Raw genomic sequence first — 24,347 nt, 5'->3', positions numbered from 1 at the left:
CTCCACTGTCCCCGGGCTGCGGGTCCCCCGGCCCCTTCCGATAGAGGCGCACCGCACCCAGGCGTGGGTCCCGCCCCGCCGTCGCGCCCACTGCCGCCCCGCCCCGCCCTGTCGCCCTGTCGCCCCTCCCCGGTCCCGCCTGCCCCCTGACCTGACCCGTGCGTTCACTTGGGCCCTCCCGCAGGCTCCCTATGGGCAGAGTCGCTGAGGCGCCGGTGGAGCTCCAGAGCGCGCCGCAACTCACGAGCCCGGTCCCGCGGAGTTCTGTCGCCCGGCCGCCCGGCACGAGCGTCGTCGGGGCGGTGGCAACATGGCCTTCTCCCAGGTGCAGTGTCTGGACGACAGCCACGTCAACTGGCGCTCCAGTGAGTCCAAGCCCGAGTTCTTCTACAGCGAGGAGCAGCGGCTGGCCCTGGAGGCCCTGGTGGCCCGTGGCAGGGAGGCTTTCTACGAGGTGCTGAAGCGGGAGAACATTCGGGACTTCCTGTCGGAGCTGGAGCTCAAGCGCATCCTGGAGACCATTGAGGTGTATGACCCAGGCTCTGAGGACCCGAGGGGTGCCAGCAGGCCCCGGGGGCCTGAGGACGATGGCGTTGGTGACAGCGAGGAGGCCAGCAGGGCAGGTGGGGACCCCACCGAGGCCGAGCCGCTGCCCTCCCTGGAGTACTGGCCCCAGAAGTCGGACCGATCCATCCCGCAGCTGGACCTGGGCTGGCCCGACACCATTGCCTACCGGGGTGTGACCCGGGCCAGCGTCTACATGCAGCCCCCCATCGATGGGCAGGCCCACATCAAAGAGGTGGTGCGGAAGATGATCAGTCAGGCCCAGAAGGTGAGCCAGCTGCTGGGTGGGGGTCCCCTGAGGGGAAGCTGGCCCCATGCGCCTGAGCCAGCCCCCAGCATCTCTGCCGTTTCCGTGCATGTGACCTCACAGCACCAGTACGGAGACCACGACACCGTCCCCTGTGGTCTCTGTGCTCCCTCCCCGGCTGCCTCTTCCCCTGCTCTCCTGGGGCTCCTCCGTGTCTTTGTGCAGGATTAGGGTACCTGGGTCCTCTGGCAGGTGACCATGGTGCCCCATCTCAAGGGGCCTTTGTGCATTGCTGGGGGGAGGGGGGCGTGTTCTGATTTGCCCCAAAGCCAGCAAGCAGCTTCCCCAGAAGAAAGTGTTGTGATGGGGTGGGGCGGGGAGGAATCTCGGGGTTTTTCTCTTACTTACTGTCCCTCGAGATGGCTCTGATTCACACCTGGGAAGCAGGACGCTCCCACGCACACCATGAGAGACTGGTGTGGCCTTTCTTGGGTGGTGGACAGAGTCTGGAGTGGCGCAGGAGGCACGGAGACCAAACACGAACCTGGGTCCCTTTGAGGCTGGCGTGGAGGTCCCAGTTCAAATGCGTCTATTTCCCGGCCGCGCTGGGCAACGGAGAGTGACTTGCTCGCCCTCTCTGAGCCTTTTTGTGAGCTTTGTGAGGGCAGAATCTTCCCGGGCTGGGCAGGTGAAGGGACCTCCAGCATTGCTTCTTGATCCCCGCCGCGAGGTATCCCTGGTGTGGGTAGTCATTCTCAGCCACACTCTGACACACATCCTAAGAAGGGGAGCTCACCACTTGCCGAGCGCGGCCGGGAGCTGGCGCGTCTTCCTGTTGAAGGGTCGGGCCTTTCTGTGGTTTCAGAGCACCTGGCTGATAAAGCCTGCCCGAGCCAGCTGTGTTGAGAAAGTTTCCGAGGCCAGGCCTGAGCTCCGTAGAGGGTGGTGAGTGGTTAGCCGTGTCTGTGCTGGCGCAGGTGTTTCTAGCCCTTCGCCAGGCCCCGAGCGGGGCAGCGGATCGCACGAGCCCAGAACGCTGGCCTTGGCCTGGGGAGACTCATAGGCAGAGAAACCAGAAGTGGGTCAGGAGCTGACAAGGCGGCCATGGGTTAGGTTTCTAGAAAGGTGGAGGGCCTGTCCCCCCGCGGACAGGCTCTCTGACCCTGGCAGAGTCGGAGAGCCTGTGTCTCGGAGCCTGGCCCGCAGCCTGATCCCAGGCAGCTTTGGGGTTCGGGTGTCTGATGTATAGAGTGGAGGGGAGCCTGGGGCTGCGTCTGTGGCTGTTGAGGAGACGGAGTCGGGTGACCGGAGTGAGGAAGAGTTTCGGGAAGAGGAGGGAAAGTGGGAGGAGGAAGGGGCCTTCGTGGCTATTGGGCAAGTATCCTGCCCCACACCTGCCAGGGGGTAGGCAGGTGCGGCTGACGTTGTGTCTGACTTGAGGTCGTGCCACCCAGTCCGCTGGGAGGGTCTGTTGGGGTCCCTTGACCCCTTTTTTAAAAATGGGGAAACTGAGGCCCGGGGCGGGGCTTGACCTGCTGTGCCAGGGTTCCCTCTCCTCCACCTCTCTCCTCTACCCCTCTCCTCTCCAGGCGTGGGAAAGAGACCGACACCAGATCCTTGCTCAACACGGGACAGGCCAGCGCGTCTAATCTGCCCCAGACAGGAAGACTGATGGCCTGGCCCAGTGATGGGACCAGATAGGGACACCCGGGGCCAGGCTGGGCACGAGGGCATCCTCCCCACATGTCTGCAGCCCAGTCCGAGACTCAGCCATCCCATGCAGTCCCCTGGGCCTCTTGGAACTTCATTTGCTCCCCACGAAACCCCACCAGGTTGTCGGCGTTGCCTGTCCAAGGTAGCATGGCTGGGGGGGTCCGTCTCGGGTTGGAACCCTGGTCTGTGCGGTACCCCAGTCAGCGCGGCTCCCTGACCCCTCTGAGAAAGGCGGCTTACTTCTGAGACTGCCCCCTGGATGGCAGGGAGCCTCCCAGACCCGGCAGGGAGCCTCCCAGACCCAGCAGGAGGGTCGAGGGTCTTCCGTTTGAGAGCACAGGGAGAACAGGGACTTGTTCGACCCCCCCACGGCACCATGGTGAGCCATGCCCCTGCTTCCCATCCTCTGTGCTTGCCCGTCACGTCCATCCAGGGACCCGAGGTCAGCATCGTGTGTGCGCGTGGGTGGGCAGTGACGACAACAGGTACTGGTTTTTGAGTGCGAGGCACTTGGTAATTTCGGATAGTGGGATCTGCCCATTTTCCAGATGTAGAAACTGAGGCCTGACTGGTTCATCTCTGCTGATGTCACCTAGCAAGTTGTTGGGTGGAGAGGTGGGGACCAGGCCTATTGTCATCCTTAGACTCCAAGATGGGTCCCCTGCCCATCCTGGCCTGGACAGAACACAGTGGCAGGCAGGGCAGGGAGGGGCAGCCCAGCCACGCTGCCATCAAGCCTCCCATCTGCCCTGCGCCTGCTGCTTCCCAGGCTCCGGCACGGGGCCGTGCTGCTGATGGATGCTGACGGCCCATGCTGACAAGGTGCTTTCCTGGCCTGCCTGCCCGCTGGCACCGGGAGCTCTCCCTGCTTTATCTCTCCCCGTGAATCACATCTTTCCCCTCGCCCCGCAGTGCAGGGAGAACACTGCCCCCTCCCCAGGCCTGGGATGGGGAGCTGCTGTTCGGTTGCCTGGCGCGAACACTGACCCCCTGCCAACTGGGCACCTGGGCTGGGGCTGCTGGTGCTGACTCAGGGCGGCCCAACCCGCCACCTCCTCCTCCCCCTGGCCTGTCAGCACGGCAGGCAGACCCTGGGGCTGGGAAGTGACGCAGCACACACTCAGCCCGCCCCAGCGTGGCCGCCAGGGAGCGGCTGTGTTCCCGTCAAGGCTGCTGAATAACCCCCTTTGCCAAAACACGAGAACGAAACTAGTGGGCCCCAGGACCGGGAGCCCAGGGTCCCAGCTCTGCCTCCACTGCTGGGGGACCTGGGACAAGCCCCAGCTGTTTTCAGAGCCCCAGTCATCTCATCTGTGAAATGGGTACAGGCATTGACGGTTGGTAAAGGGTCTCTTCAGCTCTGATACCCTGTTGCCCTGCGATTCTGGACTCTGGGTCTAACCGTACTGGCTGTATGGTGCTGAGCAGGGAGCTTGTGCTCTGGGACCCGTCTTCCAGCCCCACTGGGCTCTACGTCTCTGAGATGGAACCCCCCACCCCCGCCAGGACCCGTGATCTACCTGGGGAAAAACCTGCTTCAGGGTTGCAGCCGCATACCAGAGGCCGGGCCTGTAGCATCATGCCTGGGAGGGATAAGCCCCAGCCTCGCTCCCCTGCAGCCTCCGGGAGAGAGAGGGGTGAGGCTGGGCTGGGTCCCGGAGGGGGCTGGGGAGGGAGTGCCCCCCACCCCCCATCCATGACCTCGGGGAAAGGCCCCTAGCGGGACCCCTGCGCCAACCCCAGACAGTCGGGGGAAGGCCCCGGAGGCGGGGGTGAGTTGTGGACACGGAGGGAGCACGAGGGCGAGTGAGTGCGCACGGCTGGACTAGAACCCGCTTCTCCGGCCTGCCAGGCCCGGGCTTGGGAACAGAGAGCCAGAGAGGTCCAGTGTCTTGCGTCAGGCAGGAGGAGGCTGGAAGCAGGTAACCCCACGGTGTTTCGGTCAGCCCCTGCCTTCACACGCTGACGTCCTGGCTCACGGCTCAGCTCCCAGAGAATAAAAGCAGCTTAATGAGGCGCTCGTTAAATGCCAGCTGTATGCCAGGTGCTGAGCGGGCACTTTAGCTGCGCCGAGGAGGTGTTGCCTCCTCGGGGCGGATGAGGGACCCGAGGCTTGGTGGAGCCCGGAGAGGGCAGGCGCCTTGGAGGAGCCGGGCCCAGAACCTCCGTCTGCGGGCCCCGACCCCCTTGTCCCCCGAGGGGAGCGGCATCTTGGCTGTCCTCTCTGGGCCCTGCCCCCAGTGGGAGCATTGGCGCCTTGCTGCTGCTGCCCCTAGCTTGACTCAGGACAGTAAAAGCCCTTTCATGAGGCTCCTTGTCCCCATCAGGCTCCCAGCCACCGGGCTCTCCCGGGGGGGGCGGGTAGAAGTATGATGAGCACATCGGGACTGGGGAGAACAGGCCACCCGAAGCTGAGACCCTGAGGGTCCCCCAGGAGCAGGAGGGAGGGCTCTCCTTTCCCCTGAGCTCACTGGCACCCAGGCTGTCCCCTAGAGGCCGCGGGAAGGCCCGCTGAGCTGTTTCCAGGGCGCATGCGGTGCGTGCTGGAACCCAGGGGAGCAGCAGCCGGGCCGGCTCATGCCGCGGAGCCAGGGAGGGGCTCGTGCCTGCTCCCGCAGTTCCCAGCCCAGGCCCAGGGCCCTCGCCTGCCAGGTGGGGAACCATCTGATAACATAATCCCAGGTCTCAGCGCCATCCTTTCCAAGGCTTCCTACCCAACGGCGTTTGCATCCTAATTGAGACTTTGAGGAGAGCAGGAAGGAGGGGCCGCAGCCGGGGCTGGGCGCACACCTCTCGCCTCTTGCGGCAGGTGCTGGGACAGGTGGCCTCCCCACTGCCGGCACGGCCCTCCCTCCCACGACCCTGTGGTCGTCTTCATGTCCCGGTGAGGATACTGAGGTTAGGGTGCTGGGAGTGGGGGCAGAGCCTGCTGGCCTTCACCTGAGGGTCTCTGGTCTGGCGGGCCTGCGTGGCAGTCCTGGTCTCCTGGGTTCGCCAGACTCATCTGGAGGCCAAGGGACCTCCCCCAGGCCAGCAGAGAGGGGCTGGTCCTCTCACAGTCCCCTGGTTCTCCCGTCCACCCCCGCGGCTGTGTGGCCTCGGGCCTCAGTTTCTTCATCTGCAAAACGGGGATTCGACACTTGGTCTCACAGCAGTAACAGTGGTGAGCACCCCCGAGCTCCTGAGTGATCCGAGGACTCGGAGTGCAGGGCAGGGCCGCACCTCCGCTCCAGGACTCTGCCCTCTGTCCTGCTAGGCTCCGGCCTGCCTCCTCCGCGGCTTCTGAGGGCTCTCCTGGCTACATGGAGTGCAGGGCGGTGGGAGGAGGGACTTGCAGACCACACAGACCCATGGCCAAGCCTCTGTTCCACTTAACCGTGCTGCCCCAGGATGGGCACTTAGCCCCTCTGGTCCTCTGTTCCTGCGTCCTCGTTGCCACGGTGACGCCAACACCCGCGTCAGAGCGGCGGAGAGAGTGCGGTGTTTCACCAGTGCGAGTTCTCTCCTCTCTTCCCTCGTCTTCCCCTCTCTCCTGACAGCCTCACTCTGGGAATAGTGTGGGTTGCAAAGTAGTGAGCTCCTCGTCCGGGAGGAGTTCAAGCAGGGGCTTGCTGGCACGCAGTAGAGACCAGTGGGCAACAGGTGGCCCAGGGGCTTCGGGTTTTCTCTGGCTTGCAGTGGGACCTTGGGCAAGTCCTTTCCAGGCCAGTCCTGGGGGGTTGGGAAGCTCAGTGACACCGCAGCGTCTGTCCCTCCCGGACCCTGGGAAACCTGAGGTTTTACAGGCTTTCCAATTAATGAGTCTGAGATTTTCCGATTTGAAAATGCTCAGCTGCTGCCACTCACGGATGCCCACGCGGGGGTCTGGTTGGCCAGACGTTATGCCTGCAGGCCTGGAAGTTCGCAGGACTCGGAGGCCCCTTGGGGGCCGGTGGGAAGGGGACGGGGCCTGTGCTCTCCCGCTCACCCACAGGCACAGCCCAGGTCGCCGGCCAGCCCTCCCCCACCCTCTGCCGGGCCCCTTTCCCCTGCAGCGTTCCTGAGCCTGGGGGAGGAGGCCCATGTGCATCTGGGGAAGGCTGGAGACGCGGGCAGGGCCCATGCTGCTGGACTGGGCTGGGCCCCGACAGAGGGCTCTGGGCGTGACCAGTACGTGCCTCTTGACCCCATCCTGCTGTAGCCGTTCGGCGCTCAGGAGGCCCGAACCTCCTTTAATTGGCCTTAATGAGGCTTCTGTTTTAATAGCGCAGAGGGCGGGGAAGGCGCCAGGTGGATGCCTGTCAGAGGGGAGAGACTCGGGTTATCCCTCGCACCCCCCGTGCGACTGAGAGGAGAAGCTGAGGCCCTGCCCCGGGCCACCCGGGAAGGAATGACGGAGCCAGGAGGCCCTGGGGCATTTACCTTCGGGCAGAGCTGATGGTCAGGAGTTGGTTTCAGGAGCCAGGGTGGGTTCTGCGGGGTGGCAGGTGGAGTCAGCTAGAACGTACACAGGACCCCCCCCCAGGGGAAGAGCCCTAAGCAGGAGGCCTCTGACACCGGCTGGCCATGACCGTGTGGCTCTGGGAGGGACTCCCTCCCTGGACAGTGGGAGTGGTCACTGCTGCCTCTGCTTAGTCCTTGGAAAGGGACACCTGCGAGAGTGCCAGAAAGCTGGCCTGGTTATCCTACCCTTGGCTTAGGTCAACAGCTGTTGATGACCTACACAGACTCTTGTCGCTGGGAGGCAGGACCACCAGACTCTTCCCTCAGGGACAGGCCTTTGGGACCCAGAGGATGGGCAAACTGGTTTGGAGAGTGCCAGAAGTGAGGAGGAATGCCCCCCACCCAGCCACCACGGTGGGGCCAGGGCCTCCCAGGAGTCCTTCCCAGTGCCTGGAGAACCTTCTAGGCCTTTCAGTCTCCTTAATCCTCCTTAGCGTTGGTGGTATAGTGGTGAGCATAGCTGCCTTCCTTAATCCTCCTTAAACCATTAGGTCTGAAGAAGTCCTTATTTCCTTTTCAGTTTGGGAAGCTATTTTCCCTGGGTAGAGAATTGTAGGGTAATTGATTTTGCCTTTGGTGCCTTAAAGATGTTCGTTGCTCCCCTATTCCCCAGCTTGTGATTATTCTGCGGAGGAGTCTGCTTATCTCCGCTCCTCGTTATGGAATGGTCTTTCTCCCTCAGGCGGCTTTTCAGATTTTCTCTTTCTCACTTGGGCATTAAATGATGGGATTTTGATGTGCCTCAATGAGGTTTTCTTCCTGTCTCTTCTGCTTGCCACTCACTGAGCTCCCCTTACTGTGGACGGATAGTTTTCTTCAAATGTGGAAAAATTGTGAGCTTTACTTTTTCAGACATTCTTCTGTCTTCTCCACACCTTCGTACCTTTTAAGACTCCCAATTTTGTGTATCCTAGACCCTCTCAGTGGGCCCCGTCCCTGTTCACTGATGCTCTGAGCCGATCCTGGTTTGTCATTCCCTTTCCATGGGTCATTGGGGATCGTTTCTACTGATGTGTCTTCAAGTTCACTGATCTTTTCTTCTATGGTGTCTAATTTGGTATTCATCCCATCCAGTGTATTTTTCATCTAAATTGTTACTAGTTTCACATCTTGAAGGTTCACTTTGGTGTTTTTAAGCGTTATTAGTGGGACCAGAGCTGATTTAGCCCAGGGTAAGAGCTGGACCATGGACCACATGATGGCTTGCAAAGCCTGATGTATTTCCCATGTGGCCTTTACAGAAAAAGTGTGTTGGGCTCTGGTCTAGGGGTTATTTGCCCACTACTCAGTTAAAACCCTCCTGAGGACTCTCACACAGGCCCTGAGTTCTAGAGAGCTCTGCACTCTAGCCATGGGGAATGTAAATGACTCCTGCGTCCTGCGTCAACACTGGTGGCGGTTCGAGCTGCCTCTTTCTGGCAGTCTGGTCCCAGCTTGGGTGGGCTCCTTCGTGCGTGTGATGCTCGGTCACCAGCTGAAGGGTAGGGGGACACCCTGTATGGGGGTCTGGTGTTCGCTCTCTACAGCCGTCTCTCTCCTCCAGTATTCCATCCGGAACATTCTGGCGACCGTGCTCTGAGCACACCCTGCCTCCTCGATTCAGGGAGACTGCTGGACTCCATCAGGGCTCCTCCCCCATGCTGCAGCTCGGGTGGTAGCTAGACAATCTCGGGGCTGATCTCATTGTTCCCCTTCTCTCCAGGAGCACTGTGCTTGCTGCAGTCCTGTTGTCTAGGGTTTCATAGATTTGGCCTGGTTTTTGTGGGTTTTTTTGTTTTGTTTTGTTTGCTGGTTAAGGCAGGAAGGTTAGTGTAGGCTCTGTTATTCTGTGGTGGCCGGAAGTGGAAGTCGAATCCAGGATGCTGATGGCTATCGTCTGAAACCTTAGAACAGCCCACAGCGTTCTCTGTGTCGTCTCTGTGAGTGACCAGGCGGTGCCAGGCTTCTGGCCGGCACAGAGGAGTGGAGATGGTAAGCGATGATTCCTGGCCGGTGCACCCCGAAGGGTGCCATGGGTCAGGTGGGCCAGGACTCCAGTCCGTGAGATGAGGAGGTGCTGAGCACGGGCTCTGGGGTCCCGAGCGGGCCCTGTGCCTGCCTTAATGCACTCTGCCCGCCAACAGCTGTGCAGGTGGGCCTCGATACTGCCCCCTGGGGAGACGGAGGCTCTTGCCTGAGGTCCCCGTCTTCCCAGGACTGCCTGCTGCCACCATCCAGGAGTCCGTCGGGGCCTTAGCGGGACAGCCCCAGAGCTCTGACACTTGGCAGATGGTGACACGAGAGCCACGGAGGGCCAGGGCCTTGTGTGCTCGTGCTCTGCTTGCCCGGCCTCGCCTGGGCTCCAGGGTGGGCGGGGCGTGTCTGTGTCCCCTGTTCTGTTCTGGAGCACTTGGAAGGGAGAGACCAGGACTGCCCCTCTCTGAGCCTCTTGCACACAACTGCATGGCCGGGCAGGGTGGGGCAGGTGTTGGAGAGGGAGCTCCAGGCGGGAACCTGCTGGACCCTGACCTGGCTCTCAGAGTCCAGACCCTTAGGAGACGGCGTGCCACTCAGTCGGTTGCTGTGGCCTTGCCAGAAACACAGACATGGTGCGTGCCCCGATGGCAGGAGCTGCTGGGAGCGTGGTTCTAGGCCGGTGTTTCAAGGGCCAGCCAGTGGGGTCAGCACTGGGGAGAGAGGTTGCCGCCGAGGCTGGGCCCCTGGCCGGCGCTCTTCCAGCCGTGTGCGGACCCCCTGGGCCGCCTCGCCCCTGCCCTTCCTCGCCCAGCGCTTCCACACACCTGCTCCACCCCCAGGCCCGTGAGCACAGTTCTGCTCCGAGAGTGGGTTCTGTGGTCACAGGACGTCCACGGAACGGCGCCGGGGCGGGGGTGCCGGCAGCTGCGGGCCGGCTGTCTGCCGGCAGCGGCAGGTGGAGGGCCCGTGCGGTGGGGCAGAGGGAGGCGGAGTGGCGGGCAGCCCAGCGAGATGCTCCGGCTGGCTCAGACAAGCCATCGGGGCCCCTGGGCAGGGCCCGGGGAGTCGGGGATCCCTTGGCAGGTCCAGCCTCAGGCCGCGCATCCCCCTTCCCCATTTTACAGATGACGACACAGACCCGGAGAGAGACACGGCTCACGCAGAGCTGGGCCCTGGCTTGGAGCCCTGAGCTCCAACTCTGGGCCCGCGCCGTCCTTGTCCAGGGGCTCAGACTCCTGTGGCGGCCCCAGGGGGGACTGGGGGACACCAGCACCCCCCACCCATACCACCGGCCCCAGCGGGAGGTATCGCGAGGCTTCGGGCTGTGTGTGTTGGGGACCGCAGCCACGGGTGGGGGCTGCTGGTCCTTTGTGGCTCAGACGCTGCCCCCCTTGTTCACGCCCCCCCAGTAACCCCCTGGACGATGGAAGTGCCCGTGGTGGGGGCATGGGAGGCCGTGCCGGAGATCGGATTGGGGAGGGCCTAGTAAAAGGGGCTGTGGGGAACCCCTGGAGGGACGCATCTTGGGAGTTTGCATATACGGGTTATTTGGGTCTAAAGCATGCTTAAGCCCCGTGCCTATACCGGTCCCTGCCACGTTCCCCTCTGCTCCAGCCTTACCCACTGCGTGGCTGGCCCCCCTCTGGGGCACAGCCATCCTCCCGCTCCCCTGGGTATCATCCAGACCCCAGTGTGCTGCCCTTCGGGGCTGAGAACGGGGATGGTTGTCACGGGTGTCTGGCCCCTCCTGGTTCTGTGCCTTTCTTCAAGAAAGGACTTTCCAATCCGTGAGAAACAGGGACCCCTGGAGACCTTCCTTGCCTTGGGAGCTGGTCTGTGTCTTCTGGGTAGGTTCTGTGTTGTGGGGCTGGCGCTGCCTTGTCGGCTCCCCAGCGACGCCACGACTGGGATGCGCACATGCCTGGCTAGGGACCCCCTGGCAGCTGGGCACTTGGTCCCGCTGCTTACATGGACACACCAGTTCCTGTAGTTCTGAGGCACAGGGTTCAAAGCGGGGACCCAGGCCACCTGCCTCTTGCCCAGTGCAGTCACTTAACACAAGGGTGGTCTCCAGGTTCCAGCCTCCCCTCCAACGTCTTCGTGGCTGTGGCCCTGGCCTTGCCCGGGACCCTTCTGGAATCTGTGTGAGCTGGGGTTGCAGCGGGGGGCAGTTGCTGTGCCCCCTTGACGCCGGGCCAGCAGCTTGGGGCTCCAGCCACAATGTGTGGACTGGAGGACCATAGCAGTGAGCGAGGCAGACACCTGCATTTTGCAGATACTGAAACCGCGGGCCCCAGAGGGGCCGTGGCTTGTCCTGGGCTTCCCTCGTTCCTGGGACCCAGACCACTGGGTCACGTTCTTAGTGGACAGCAGCTCCCTGAGGCTTGCCTTAGACCAGGCCACATGCTGGCTCCGAATGGGGGCTCTCCCCTGGATGAAGTCACAGCGTCGCGGGCCAGTTGGGCCACCTAAACAAGGGAGGTGAACCCCCCGTGCCTCAGTGTCCTCATCCGTAAAGGGGGAACCGCGCCCACTGCCTCACGGCCTGTTTGAGGACTGAACGGTGCACCATCCCGCAGCGCGAGACGCGGGTTCTGACCCCGAGTGTCTGGCTCCAGCTCTCCCAGGTCCAGAATGGGGAACATATGCGGGACTGGGGGGCCTCCTTGGGGAGCACCAAGCCCCCTTTCCCCCGCATCCTCCCAGTGCCTCGGGAACGGCAAGCACCCCTCCCCGCTCCTAGCATCAGCTGGCACCTGTTACAGGCCCTCCTCTGACCGCGTCTTGGCACGGAAACCAGTGTCCCGGGAGAGCCGGCACTCGGCCCCGGGACCGCATGGGAGGGACCCGCCGTGGGGGGGCAGCCCCAGCAGATTCAGGCCCGCTGCATCCAGTACCCTGCCTGCCGGAGGGTGACGTGGGGAAGGATACACGAGGAGCGGGTCCTGCTGGGCCGTGTCCCCCAGCCCAGGCCCAGGGTAAGTCCCCCATCTGCCATCGCAGGCAGTGACAAGGGGCAAGGGCTGATGTGTTCTCTGCTCCAAGGAGACACGTGTCAGCTGCGCCCTTCCCAGGGTGGCACGAGATGCTCTTTGCCTCCAGGAGCGCCTTATCCAGGGGTCCCCAGGGCTGGCTCTGGGGCTGTGGAGTCCCGGCGAGGACGTCCCTGCTACCATCCCATCCGCCTCAAGGTCTCTCCTGCTCAACTGGTGAAGCCCAAGGCTGTCCTGAGCCCACCCAGCTGCCCTTGTGTCTCATTTGCCCCTCAGCCATCTCCTTGCCAAGCAATCTCTGGCCTTTCCTTAAATACCTCCTGGGATGGGGAGCTCACTCTCTGTCAAGACCCCTGCCTCACTTTGGGTCAGAAGGCGCCTCCTGTACTGACCCCAACGTCTGTCTCTGTTGGCTTCCCCGTGCTTGTCCTAGCCCCTGCCTGGACTGTACCCGAGCCCTCTGCCCCACCGGAAACAGCCCTTCAGAGACCCAAAGCCGGCAAGCGGATGTCCCCCAGAGAAGAGTGAATCCTGGGCCTCAGCCATGACGGAGCCCAGCTTCCCCTGCAGCTCCCTGCCCCTGTTGGGCCACAGAGAAAGCTGGGCCTGGAGCAGCTAGGTGTCTGCTCTGGGTCACACAGATCGTGTCCGGGACAGGGCAGGGCAGGGAGGAGCCCACACGGGCCTGCAAGGGCTGGCCGGGTGAGCTCACCCGGGCGCGCGGACTCATCCCTGGCAGGCCCCAGGCTGCCTGTCCCTCACCCTGCACCTACAGATCAGTGTAGGGGAGCCTGTCAGGCCACCCTCCCGGTGGGGGTGAACTTGGCTCCCTAGTGGGCCTAGGTAGGTTCTAGACTGACCACTCCCAGCTCATTATAAGGCCAAGTCCTTGGCCTCTTAAGTCTTTTCTAGAAGGTTCTCAGGTCCTGGACAGGGCAGTGGGGCTGGTCTCGAAGGGCTGGAGGGCCCGGATATCTGTGTTGGTTGTCGGCCTCAGGCCCCGGTTCCCTGTGCTCCCCCTGGCTGCCCAGTAGCACGGGGAGGGAGGGATGAGAGGGAAGGCCAGAGATGGTCACGAGCCCCAGCCGTCCCCAGCATCTGCTGACGACCCCTCAAGCCAGATGAGCTCATCCCAACCACCCTCTCCTTCCCCTCTGCCTGTCACTGCCCACGTGGGGCTAGAGTCACTAGCCAGAGGCACTCTGACCTCTGGGGCCCCACCCTGAGCCAGGGCCGGGAGGCTGGCGGTCGGCCGTTGCGGGGACAGATGTTGTCACATAATAGAGCGCACCGCTGGTTTGGGCTCTGTTCAGACAGACAGGAGGGGCGGTAGTGGAAAGCCTGCCCAAGCCCACGCCAGCCCGGGGACGCGCAGGCGACCTCAAGAACGCCTGTGCCGGCTGCTGCCTTCCTGGCTGCTGACACATCCGGTCTACCTCGGCATCCCGGGGTGGGAGGTGCCAGGTGACGGTGTGGGCTGCTCGGGATCAGGAATGCAGGCCAGGAAGGGACCAGACCCGGGTGCCCACATGCTGATCCCTGATCCCGACGAGGAGGGCTGGCTGCCCTGGGGGCCGGCCCGAGCACGTCCCCAACGTCAGGATGCAGACCCCGCCTGGCTGCCAGGCATTCTCTCCTCCCTCCACGGGCCTCACTGGGATACGGGGTTTGGTTTTCGGTCGTTTTGTATTCCGGACATACAAGACGTGCTTCTCCAGTCCCGCGGCTCCAGAAAGTCCAGTTCTGGGCAACTGATTGAGAATCTCCTACCCTAAACGTTGAACCCTAGAACTTCGGGACCAGAGAGGCCCCCAGCCCATCGCTGCCAGTCCCAGTGCTGAGGCTGGGGGGTGGGGAAGGGGCAGGGCTAGCAGGGGTGCCCAGAGAGGGAGAGGTGGGAGGGCTGTGCGTCCTGCCGCGGCACCTGCCCAACAGCCCTGGTCTCTTCCCACTCGCAGGTGATAGCTGTGGTCATGGACATGTTCACCGACGTGGACATCTTCAAGGACCTGCTGGACGCCGGCTTCAAGAGGAAGGTGGCCGTGTACATCATCGTGGACGAGAGCAACGTCAAATACTTCCTGCACATGTGTGAGCGGGCCCGCATGCACCCGGGGCACCTCAAGGTGAGCTGGCCGGTCCGGAATGACCGAGCGGTCCCTTAGTGGGTCAGCAAACACTTGCAGCACCGGCCTCCTAGGGATGGAGCCCCATGCTCAGGCACAGAGAGTGCGGTCACCCTGGAGCCTCCTGCCACGTGGTCACCTGACCTCTGCCTGGCCGCCCAGGGGGACAGTCAGAGATAAGATAAGCAGTAGTTAAGGGCCAGAGCCGGTGCAGGGTTCTGTATCACGTGTGATCTCTGAGCAGCCCAGGCCACGCTGATGCCCTGTCTTTGCTTGCATGCCTCCAGTGACAGGGTGCTCACCACCCAGGCTTCCAGAGCTCACATCTGATCTGGAGAGCTCTGACTCTGATTCTTGGGCTTAAGCCAGAATCCGTGTCTGTATGATGTCCACCTCCCGGTTTCAGAATCTGGCTCCAGCAGAAGTTTCCTTGGGCCGAGGTCAGGGAAGCCTTCCTTGATGGCTGCAGGGTTGAAATAAATTGGAGGAGGAAGAGCAGCGTAGAAAGGGCTTCCTGGGGAAGGACACCGTGGAGCAGAGATGGAGGGATCAGGGCGAACCCGGGTGCTTTGCTGTGTGTCCTTGGGTTCATCACCTCCTATCTCTGGGCTCCGGGATCGCAATGGTCCTGAAGAGGGCCAGATGGGCCACTGTGGCTGGGCTCTTCCTCTCCGACACCCTGCATCCGATCCCGTGTTTGGGGCAGGAGGAGCCCTCCCTCCGCCGAGCTATCGCTTGGCACCTACTGTATGCAGCATGGGCCCGAGAAGAGTACGGAGCAGTGTGCGTGACAACAGCGAATGCTTTCAGAATTTCGCGTGGGTCGGTCCCATCCTAGCACCTGACACGGTTGATTTATTGACCCCGCGTGACGACCGTGGGACAGGGCAGTTGTTCCCATTTTTCAGATGAGGAAACTGAGACACTTGTGCTAGAGTCATTCGCGGCCAGTAAGTCGAGCACAAGGGGAGGGGCCGCACCACAGCTCCCTGGCCGGGCCCCAGCTTCCACGGGTCACGCTTCCTCGGGCGTCCGGCCTGTGATCGGAACACGATCCCCAGAGAAGGGGGACGCCAGGCTGGCTAACAAGAGGCTGGGTTCCTGTGCCTATAATTTGTCGGTGTTCGTCAGGTATGCCCACCCAGACCCGCCGAGCCCTTTCAAGTGGGTATGAGCTCTCCGGGCGGCGAGTCTGTGGCTGTTGGGACATCTTTATGTGGTCTCCCTGGTGGGTTGACCCCAAGCGCCGCGCTCTCCCGGCGTGCTGCCCGCCGTGTAATTAGCACCGAGAATCAACTCCCGGGGCAGACAGCTCACGCTGGAGAGGTCCAGGGTGTAGAAAAGGCGTCTTTTGAAAGGTGACTTGCAGAAGCCTCTGCCCTGTGGGCAGCAGATCAGAGAACCTCTGGGCCCGTCCCCCTGCACCCTTGCCACGAGCCCAGTGGACGGTTTCCACACTCGCGTGGCTCCGCCCCCGCACGTGTGCCTGGGGTGGGATGAGACGCAGGGAGTGGGCTTGTCCATGCCGAGCAGGATCTGAACCGGGGACTGGCCTCGCCCCTGTCCTGTGTGTCTTCTCCGTAGGGAAGTCTCTAGTGTAAGTCTGCTCAGAGCGCTCCGAGCTCCCGGGAAGTGAGAGGCAGGCAGGACTGGGCTGAGAACGTGGCCCTGGGGCTGCTCAGCTCGCTCCTGGGAGGTTGGCTCCTGCCCTCACTGCCCGCGCACCCTCCCTGCCTCTGCTCCCCACTGTGATCGGGGTGGGGGTGCTCAGAATCTGTTGCAGCCTCACAGCTTCATAGGGGCCTGAAATGCCCAAGCGGGGCCTCGAGGGCCACCCAGACTAGGCTCCCCGCGGGGCGGATGGGGAAACTGAGGCCGCAGGGAGGTTGTGACTTGCCCAGAGGTATTCTGCCAAGTCAGCGGCTGAACCTGACCACCAGTAATGAGAAGCTGGCACAGACGAGGAGGGAGAGAGCCTCGGTGCCTGACCTCCCGGCTGAGGCCGCACCTGCCGTTGGGGCAGCCCCAGAACTGCCCACGGGGGCACGCCGTGCAGACCCACTGTGAGACTCGGGCACGTGGTTCCCCCTGTCTGAGCCTCCGGGGCCTCGTGGCCGTGATGATGCCTCATAGGCTTGTTTGAGGATGAAATTAGAGGAGACAGTGGTTATAAAAGCGCTCCAGGTGCTAAGGGGAGTTACGCAGCTGCTGGCGATAACAAGAAGTTATAAATCCCAGGCCCGGGGCAGGGGAGGGTGCGGTGTGCGGCCTCGCCCCGCACTGTAGCTTGAAGTGAGGCCAGAGCCCGAAGCATGGGCAGGGCAGCTCGAACCAGGGGTCCCTGCTCTGGGGAACAGAGCAGGGTCCAGACCGTCTGCAGGGACGTTCGTACCCAGGAGCCGGACGCCACGGAGGGGCGGGCCCTTCATGGGAAGAATGGATGACCCTGACCCCCTCATTCTTGCTGTTGAGCCCCGCCCCCGCCACAGCCTGGGCAGGTGGCCAGGGGCTCCTGTGCACGCGGCCCTGGCCAGGTGTCACCTTGTCCAGGGCCTGCCTGCTCGGCCTACCGCCCTGCCCGCGGGCCAGCTGGGTCCGGACCTGTCTCAGGAGCACTTCCTTTGCCAGGAATCCCTGGGCCCGCCCTCGGCCGCCGGCCACCCCTGCCCAGCTCTGCAGTGACCTGCCCTCAGCTCCTATGGGCCCGGGGTCAGTTGTGCCTGTTGGGGTTATCCTTGTGACCATGGGGGTGTTGGGCACCGGACTGGGAAGGGCCGGGAGCCAGGACTGAGCCCTGGCTCTGCCACCTGCGCGGTGACCCCGGACGAAGATACGGAATCTTTTTCGACCTCAGCTTCCCTGTCTGGAAAATGGGACTCTCCCCCATTTATTTGGCTGGGCTTCTCTGAAGAGTAAAGGAAGCCATGCGGGGGCAGTGCGCTCAGTCATGAATTCTCCCTGCCCTGTCCTGGAGCTCTTCTCGTGAGACCCCCGCTCTGGTCTAAGAGCCACGGGGCTTCCCTCCCCCTCCCAGCTGTGTTCTGGCTGGGGGCCACCCCACCCCAGCCTCGTGCCTCCTGAGCTCTGAGCTCCCACAGCATGTTCTGCAAACCACCGCGACTTTGTTTGGGTTAAGCCCACTCGTGCTCTCTAGCGGGTGGGAGGGTCCCCGCCATGCCCAAGCCCTCCGGCCTGCTGGCTCGGCTGGCCCCCGACCCCTTTAGGCAGGGAGTGTGGGAATGAGCACCTCGTATTACAGAGAACAGGGCCGGGAAAGAGGACCCAGCCCAGTGGTCCCCACGGGGTGCAGTGCCCCAACAGGTGACCCAGTCACATTTGGGGTGAGACTGAGGGCTGACGGATGCCCCAGAGGCAGGGGGAGCTAGGCAGGCTGGGCTGGGCCTCAAGCCTCACAGCTGAGACAGGACCAGAGCAGCGAGATGCCTGGCGGATCGGAAAAGGTAGTCGGCTTTGTGCCGCCAGACTGGAAAAACCAGCAGCCACCTGGGTTCGGGCCGGACCTCTGTGATGAACGAGGAAACTCAGCCACCCTGGTGAGGACGCAGGGATTCAGTCTGTGGCTCAGGTTCACCCCAGCCAGGCCAGCCTCGGCCCCATTCTGGCGCCCGGGGTTTTCCCCGACTGCTGTCCTGCCGTCTCTGATCCTGGCCTCTCTCTCTAATGGGCTCGGGGGGTTGGGCAGTGCTTCCCAGCCACGCGGGGTTTGCCTGGCTTGGCCCATTTGTCCATGTTCGGGGGCTTTTGTAGGTTGTGACTGGGAGGGGACTATTGGCATCTGATGGGTAGAAGCCAGGGCCGCCTTTAAATGTGCCATGTGCAGTGCACAGCCCCTGCAACTGGACATCACCTGGCCCAGAATGTCAGCAGTGCCAGGGCTGATCGACCCAGCCTGGGGAGGGGCCAGGAACCTCTCTGAGTCAAGGTCCTGGAGCTGGGCTGGCTCAGCGCTGCCCCATCCCCTCATCCCAGCTTCGTGATGGCCCCGAGAGGCCAGGATGAGTGTGGCTATTGGACCCCCCTGACAGAGTGAAACAGACCCTTTAGAGGAGAGCAGAGGCTGGCTGGCTGCCCGGTGCATGGGGACAGGGGCTCTCTGTCCCCTGCAGTTGGCAAGGCAGGCGAATCTCACTGTCACCAGCCAGGCCTGGTCAGGGTGCGTCTCTGGACCTCCCGACTCCTCCTTGGGCAATGCCAGCAGGCCCCTGCAGAGGCCACCATGGGACAGCTGGGGGCTGGACCCCACCAACCGGAGACTATGGGCCGGTCACACCCCTCGCTGAGCCCCCCCCATCCCACCATCACAAACTGGCTGCCGGTCCTGGCCTCCCCGGGCTGACCCACGACATTCTAGGTATGTTCTGGTCCTCCGTGTTGGTCCTCTCTTGCCCCCCACGAGCAGAAGGGGTCACGTCCCTGCCACCCTGCACGTGCTGTCACAGTCTCACGTTTGTGGAGCGTCCGTCGAGCGCCAGGCACCTTGCTGGCCCTCCTCCACCACCCCTGCGTTTCCTCAGGCTTTCATAGTAGCCCCGAAGCAGAAGGCTGGGGAGCCCCCTTCACAGGTGAGCAAACTGAGGCCTAGGGAGGCCCAGCTGGGACTGGAGCTTGGCAAGCCCGAGTGACCCACTTGTTCCGGCGGGGGACTGGGCTTGTCCCCTTGGCCTGTCACCAGCCCACGTGGGGCCCCGAGCAGCTTGGTACGGGGTCAGGTTGCATCTTTGTGAGCATAGGAGGCCCGGTGGGGGGTGTGGGCAGGGCACCTGCAGGTCCGCCCCGGCCTACTGCCCACTCCACCGTGCCCCACACGTGCCTGGGGCCACAGCTGCTCTGGGGGGGACGGAGCGCTGCCCAGTCCTCCCCTGAGGTTGTCTGAGGGACCGATCGCTGCCCCCTTCCGTGTCCGAGGAAGCTGAGAATCTTGAGTGTCCAAGGCCTTGCGCAGGCGCCCCAGCAGAGCCCGTCTGGGTGTCCTGCACCCCGCCTGCAACGTGGTCCGCTGGGGTGCCCCGGGGCTCAGAGACAATGCGGCTTTGTGGGATCCTCTGCCTGGTGCACCCGAGCCCTGAGACGTTACCTCATCCGGGCCAGGCCCCATGGGGCGGGCCCCCCCGTCCCAGGAACAAACAGGGGAGCTGCCATGATGGGAAGGGGGGGCTGCCGCAATCCCCCACCCGCTGCTGTTGGCCGCAGGGTCGGATGGGCCTTAGAGCCTGAGGCCGTCTGTGCAGCGTGCGGACAGGGAAAGCGAGGCCCAGAGAGGGCCAGGACCGTGCTTAGAGTCACACAGCACGTCCGGCGGAGCCAAGGCCGCCTCTCACTTGGAGTTGAGTCACGCTGAGGTGTAGGTGGTGACCTTCTGAGCCCTCCATGGGTTCAGGCTTTGGGGTGGGCGGGGGCAGGCACTGGTGAGGGAGGACTGAGGCTTGTGGCTGTTCTTCCAGGCCAAGGAGCGGCCTGTGGCCCCAGCAGGCAGCGCTCTGGGCCGGGAGCCCACGGAAGCCACAGAGCTGGGCTGTGGTCGGGCACAGGTGGCAGGGGAAGGCTCACACCGCCTCCAGGATCTTTGTTCCAGCTTCTGGTCCCCAAGCATGCTCTGTGTTGGGTACAAAGTCACGAGCTCTAATTGTCCTGGGTTATGGCCAGCTTCCTGCTGAGCTGGCTGTGTGCAGACACGCAGCCTTGGGGGGGCAGGGAGCCGGCCCTGGGAGGAGAGGCTTTTCCGCCTACGGGGCTGGGCCCAACAACAACGGTGGGCGTCCACGCCATGTGGGTGCCGTCTGGGGACTGCCCTGGGACTGCCCTGGGACTGCCCAGCAGAGAGGGGTCTGGGACCCGTCACAGAAGGAGCAGACGCAGGAGCACCCTTGGGCTGGGGGCCGAGGGGAGGGCAGATTCCGGCTCGCACAGACCCATTCCTTTCTCCCCGTCACCCCTGCCTTGACAGGCCATGTACCCCCTGCCCAACAGAAGCCCTCTCCTTCCCCTCTCCCCTGCCCCCGGCCCCACTCACTTCGTGCACCTTCCCTCCGGATGCCGGGATTGTTCCAGAGGGGCAGTTCCAACCCTGTCACTCTCTGCTCTGAATCCTTCGTGGCTCCCTACTGCCCCCAGGGCAGAGCCCCCCCTCCCCCCAGCGGGGTAGGTCTTTCATCGGCCACCCTCCTCCCGCAGAGGGCTCGCAGGTCGTAGATGCTGCCCCGTTGGCCGGTCTTTGCGTTCCCACGTTCGGAATGCTGCACGGTCTTCCGCCTGATCCCCTCACCCCGACTTCCAGATGTCAGCCTCCTGGGAGCCCCGGCACCCCCCGCCGCAGCACCCCCCGCCCCGAGCTGGGGTTCGACCCCTCTGCCTCCACCGCGACCTCCGGCGTGGGAGCCTCGTCACCGTCCCCTTGGTCTGCAGCGGGGGGCCTGGGCAGGGTCGGGAGTGAGTGAAGTCGGCACAGAACCCTCTGGAGGGAGTGACTCCCGTGGGGGGACCGGCAGGCAGACGTGTCAGAATGCTGCCAAGGAGTTCTTGCCCCGGGCAGGGGTCGGATTCTGTGGGGTGTACGTTGAACCTGAAACTCCCAGCCTGACCCGTCCTCCAGGGGCACCTCTCCAGCACCCCCCGCCCCGCCCTGCCCAGGAGCCTGGGTTTCCAACACCCTGCCGGGGCCACACTCGCGCCGGTGAGCCCAAGGGTCTTTCCTACCCTGAGGCTTTACTTTGGGGTCCCCTCCACTCCTGGGTCTCAGCCGAGGCTCCCTGCGCTTCCTGGCGCCTCCCTTGCCCCCCCCCCCCCCCCCCGCTAAAGCACCGGTCCCTCTCTCAGAGGAAGAACCTCCTGCTGGGGGAAGGGCAGCCAGCAGTCGGAGCCTCACGGTGCCCCACAGACGGTACACCGGGGAGGGAGGAAGGGCCCCTTCCTCCACCAGAGTCCAGAGAAAGGCAGGAGCGACCCGGCTCAGACAGAGGCATAGTGTCTGCTCGTGACACCGAGGAAACCCCCTGTCCTCCCTCTGGGTCCTCCCTCTGGATCTTAGCATCTTAGCTCCCAGGGGCTTTCCAGCTTGCCCTGTGGCTCGGGTCAGGAGCAGGGTTCGGCCATTTACTGAAGGGCTGCTGGGGGCAGGCCGTGCGCTGGCCCACGAGGAGGTAGGAGAGTCTGCTGCGAGCCCCGTCCTCAGTGAGCGGGGCTCAGCAGGGACACCGAGACAGCCGAGTGGGGAAGACGGGGAGAGGGACCTGGCCGGTCACTCACCCAGGGAAGGCCACAGGTTTGCCCGACAGCAATACGCCGACCCCTGAAGGCAATCCTCCCCGCCCCAGCTGCACAGCCCCCATGGCACTTTTCTAAACTGCGTCTGCACGCCCTGCCTGCCCAAGATCCTGCAACAGCCTCCCACCCCTGCAGCTGCGTGTCCCGTGCTGGCCTGGCCCCGCAGGTCTCATCCTGCCCACGGCTGCGCTGTGGACACCCTTCAGACCACGCCCAGACCATCCTGCGCCACGCCCCCTTTCACGAGCCCCACCCTCCTTTCTGTCTTCCCACCACTTCCTGCCTTGGACCCCCGACCCTGTGGTCCTCACATACACCACCCACCCCCCTGCACAAAGTCTGCCCCCGCCACCGTCCTGAGCGCCGGGCAGAGGTGGTCGCCCGCCCCCACCCCCACCAGCGTGGTCAGCGCATGGTCATGTAATTCTGCCTCCTGTCCCCAACACAGAATCTCAGGGTGCGGAGCAGCGGGGGAACGGAGTTCTTCACACGGTCAGCCACCAAGTTCAAGGGTGCCCTGGCCCAGAAGTTCATGTTCGTGGATGGAGACCGGGCCATCTGTGGCTCCTACAGGTGACTCTCCAGCTTTCTGGGGCTCCCAGCTGGTTTCTGCCCTTAATCCTGCCTTATGACACCCTGGTTATTCCGGTTCGTGGGTCCCAAAACTGCTGAGGTGTGAGCGGGGCTGGGGCGCGCCCGCACGCCACCCACCTGTCTCCGGAAGCAGGCAGGGGAGGACTCCCGTCCTCAAGACTGTTGTGCCAGCCAGACCTGTCACCCGCCCGGAGGTGGGCGTGGGCCAAGCACACGGGGAGGTCCCTTGGAGAGCCGCCTTAGGATGGGCCAGGACGAGGATGACCGTGGCGCAGCTCTGCAGACCCTGCGGTGCAGGGGACAGCGGGGGGTGGGTCCCCGTCCATGCAGCCAAGCCCCCGAGGATAGCACCTGCCCTGTGTGCGGGACCACGCCAGCGCTGTACTGTGCATCCCGCGAGCAGTCTCAGGGGGCGCTCTGATACCCCAGGGAGCGCCCCACTGTGCTATCTTACACAGGTAGAAGCAGCCCGGTGCAAGTGGCCTGTCCCAGACTCAGGTCTGACCCTGAGGCTTGTGCTCACTTCTCGGTTCCATCCAGTCCCCGCGGACAATCTGAGGCGCGCCGGCCTCTGGGTGCACGAGGGCTTGCTCAGACGCCCACGGCAGGGGCTGGGGAGGACTCCCTAGACTGGGGACCCGCGGCCGGAGGGAGGAGGCCGGCCCCCCAGTGCCTGACCCGGCCGCCTTGTCTCCCTGTACTGCAGCTTCACGTGGTCGGCCGCAAGGACGGACCGGAACGTGATCTCCGTGCTGTCGGGCCAGGTGGTGGAGATGTTTGACCGGCAGTTCCAGGAGCTGTACCTCATGTCCCACGGTGTCAGCCTCAAGGGCATCACCATGGAGAAGGAGCCGGAGCCGGAGCCCATCATGCTGCCCTCCGTGGTGCCGCTGGTGCCCTCGGGCACTGTAGCCAAGAAGCTCGTCAACCCCAAGTACGCGCTGGTCAAGGCCAAGAGCGCCGACGAGATCGCCAAGACGTCCTCGGAGAAGCAGGAGGTCAAGAAGCCCCCCGGGCTGCGGGGCGCCACCCTGGCAGAGCGGCCCGGAGACATCCCGGAGGCACCCCCGCCCGTCCACCCCGGCCTGCTCAACCTGGAGCGGGCCAACATGTTTGAGTACCTGCCCACGTGGGTGGAGCCGGACCCCGAGCCCGGCAGCGACATCCTGGGCTACATCAACATCATCGACCCCAACATCTGGAACCCCCAGCCCAGCCAGATGAACCGCATCAAGATCCGAGACACCTCCCAAGCCGGCACCCAGTTGTGGAGGCAAAGCCAGGACTGCAGCCCGGCCCCCGGGCCCAGTGCCCCCCAGGACGGGGGCCCAGCGGAAAACGGCCTTCCCCAGGGGGACCCCGAGCCACAGCCCCCCGTGCCCAAGCCCCGGACGGTCCCTGTGGCAGAGGTGATTGCCCAGGACTGCGGCGGTGTTGGCTGGGCCCTGGGGACCCCCGAAGAGGAGACTCCCCAGAATAGAACAGATGGCACACCACCCAGGACCCCGGGCCCTGGCCACGCCCCACTGCAGCGGCAGCTGTCTGTGACCCAGGATGACCCTGACGGCCCGGGAGCGGTGATCCCCAATGGGCTAGATGGGGAGGACGAAGAAGATGACGACGACTACGTGACCCTCAGTGACCAGGACAGCCTCTCGGGCAGCTCTGGCCACGGCCCTGGCCCCCGGCGGCCCTCGGTGGCCTCCTCTTCTGTGTCAGACGAGTATTTTGAGGTGAGGGGGCGCTCGGCCCCTCTCCAGAGGCGCCACTCAGAGCAGGTAGCCAACGGGCCGGCCCAGCCCCCCCGCCGGCAGCTGAGTGCCCCCCATGTGACCCACGGGACCTTTGGTGGAGCCCTGGGTGGCTTGCCGTGGGCCCCCGGTCAGGAGAGAGAAGAGGCGGGTACTCCGAGGAGGACACAGGCCCCGCATTCCACGAACAAGGAGACACAGGTGAGTCGGGGTTCCTGCCCAGGAGGGATCCCTCCCCCAGGTCTGAGCAGCCGCAGTGGTCGTCTGCCGGGGTACCAGATCCCCAGATCAGATGGCTTTGCCTGCTACAGTGGGGAAACTGAGGAATGGGGTGGGGGGTAGGTAGCAACAACCCAGGGCTACACATGTGGCCGGTCTTACCGACATCGGGGACCCGCATTCCCCGTGCCCCATCCAGACAACCAAAGCCAGCTATTGGAAGCCGGAAGGAAACGCGCTTAAACTACCCCGAGATTTCAGACACGAATTATGGGGAGTTGACTCTGCCCAGCCGTGGGGGTGGTCCACTCCCTTACTTGGTGACAGCACAGAGACGTCCTTCACACCCCCAAGGTCACACAGCAGTAAGCGGTTCCTGTCTAAAGCTCATGTCAGGCCACCTCCATGTCGGTCCCTTTAG

At 63.7% G+C, this 24,347-nt stretch overlaps 2 protein-coding genes across 4 annotated transcripts in view; one reads left to right on the top strand and one right to left on the bottom strand.

Annotated features, from left to right (window-relative positions):
• SLC5A10 (solute carrier family 5 member 10) overlaps window positions 1–24,347 on the bottom strand; it is a 58,790-nt gene that overhangs the window by 16,092 nt on the left and 18,351 nt on the right. The window lies entirely within an intron of this gene.
• Window positions 1–24,347, top strand: part of FAM83G (family with sequence similarity 83 member G) — a 28,692-nt gene that overhangs the window by 356 nt on the left and 3,989 nt on the right. For both annotated transcript variants that reach the window (XM_045983733.1, XM_045983732.1), the window contains exons 2-5: window positions 185–832; window positions 13,914–14,081; window positions 21,811–21,935; window positions 22,663–23,908. In XM_045983733.1, the coding sequence (XP_045839689.1) occupies window positions 311–832; window positions 13,914–14,081; window positions 21,811–21,935; window positions 22,663–23,908 (2,061 nt within the window). In that variant the 5' untranslated portion in view covers window positions 185–310. The remainder of the gene's footprint in view (window positions 1–184; window positions 833–13,913; window positions 14,082–21,810; window positions 21,936–22,662; window positions 23,909–24,347) is intronic.

The sequence above is a fragment of the Meles meles genome, chromosome 18 (genome assembly GCF_922984935.1).
Source record: "Meles meles chromosome 18, mMelMel3.1 paternal haplotype, whole genome shotgun sequence".
Lineage (NCBI taxonomy): Eukaryota > Metazoa > Chordata > Mammalia > Carnivora > Mustelidae > Meles > Meles meles.
Note: the sequence above shows the minus strand (reverse complement) of the source record. Positions and strands in the feature narration are given on the sequence as shown.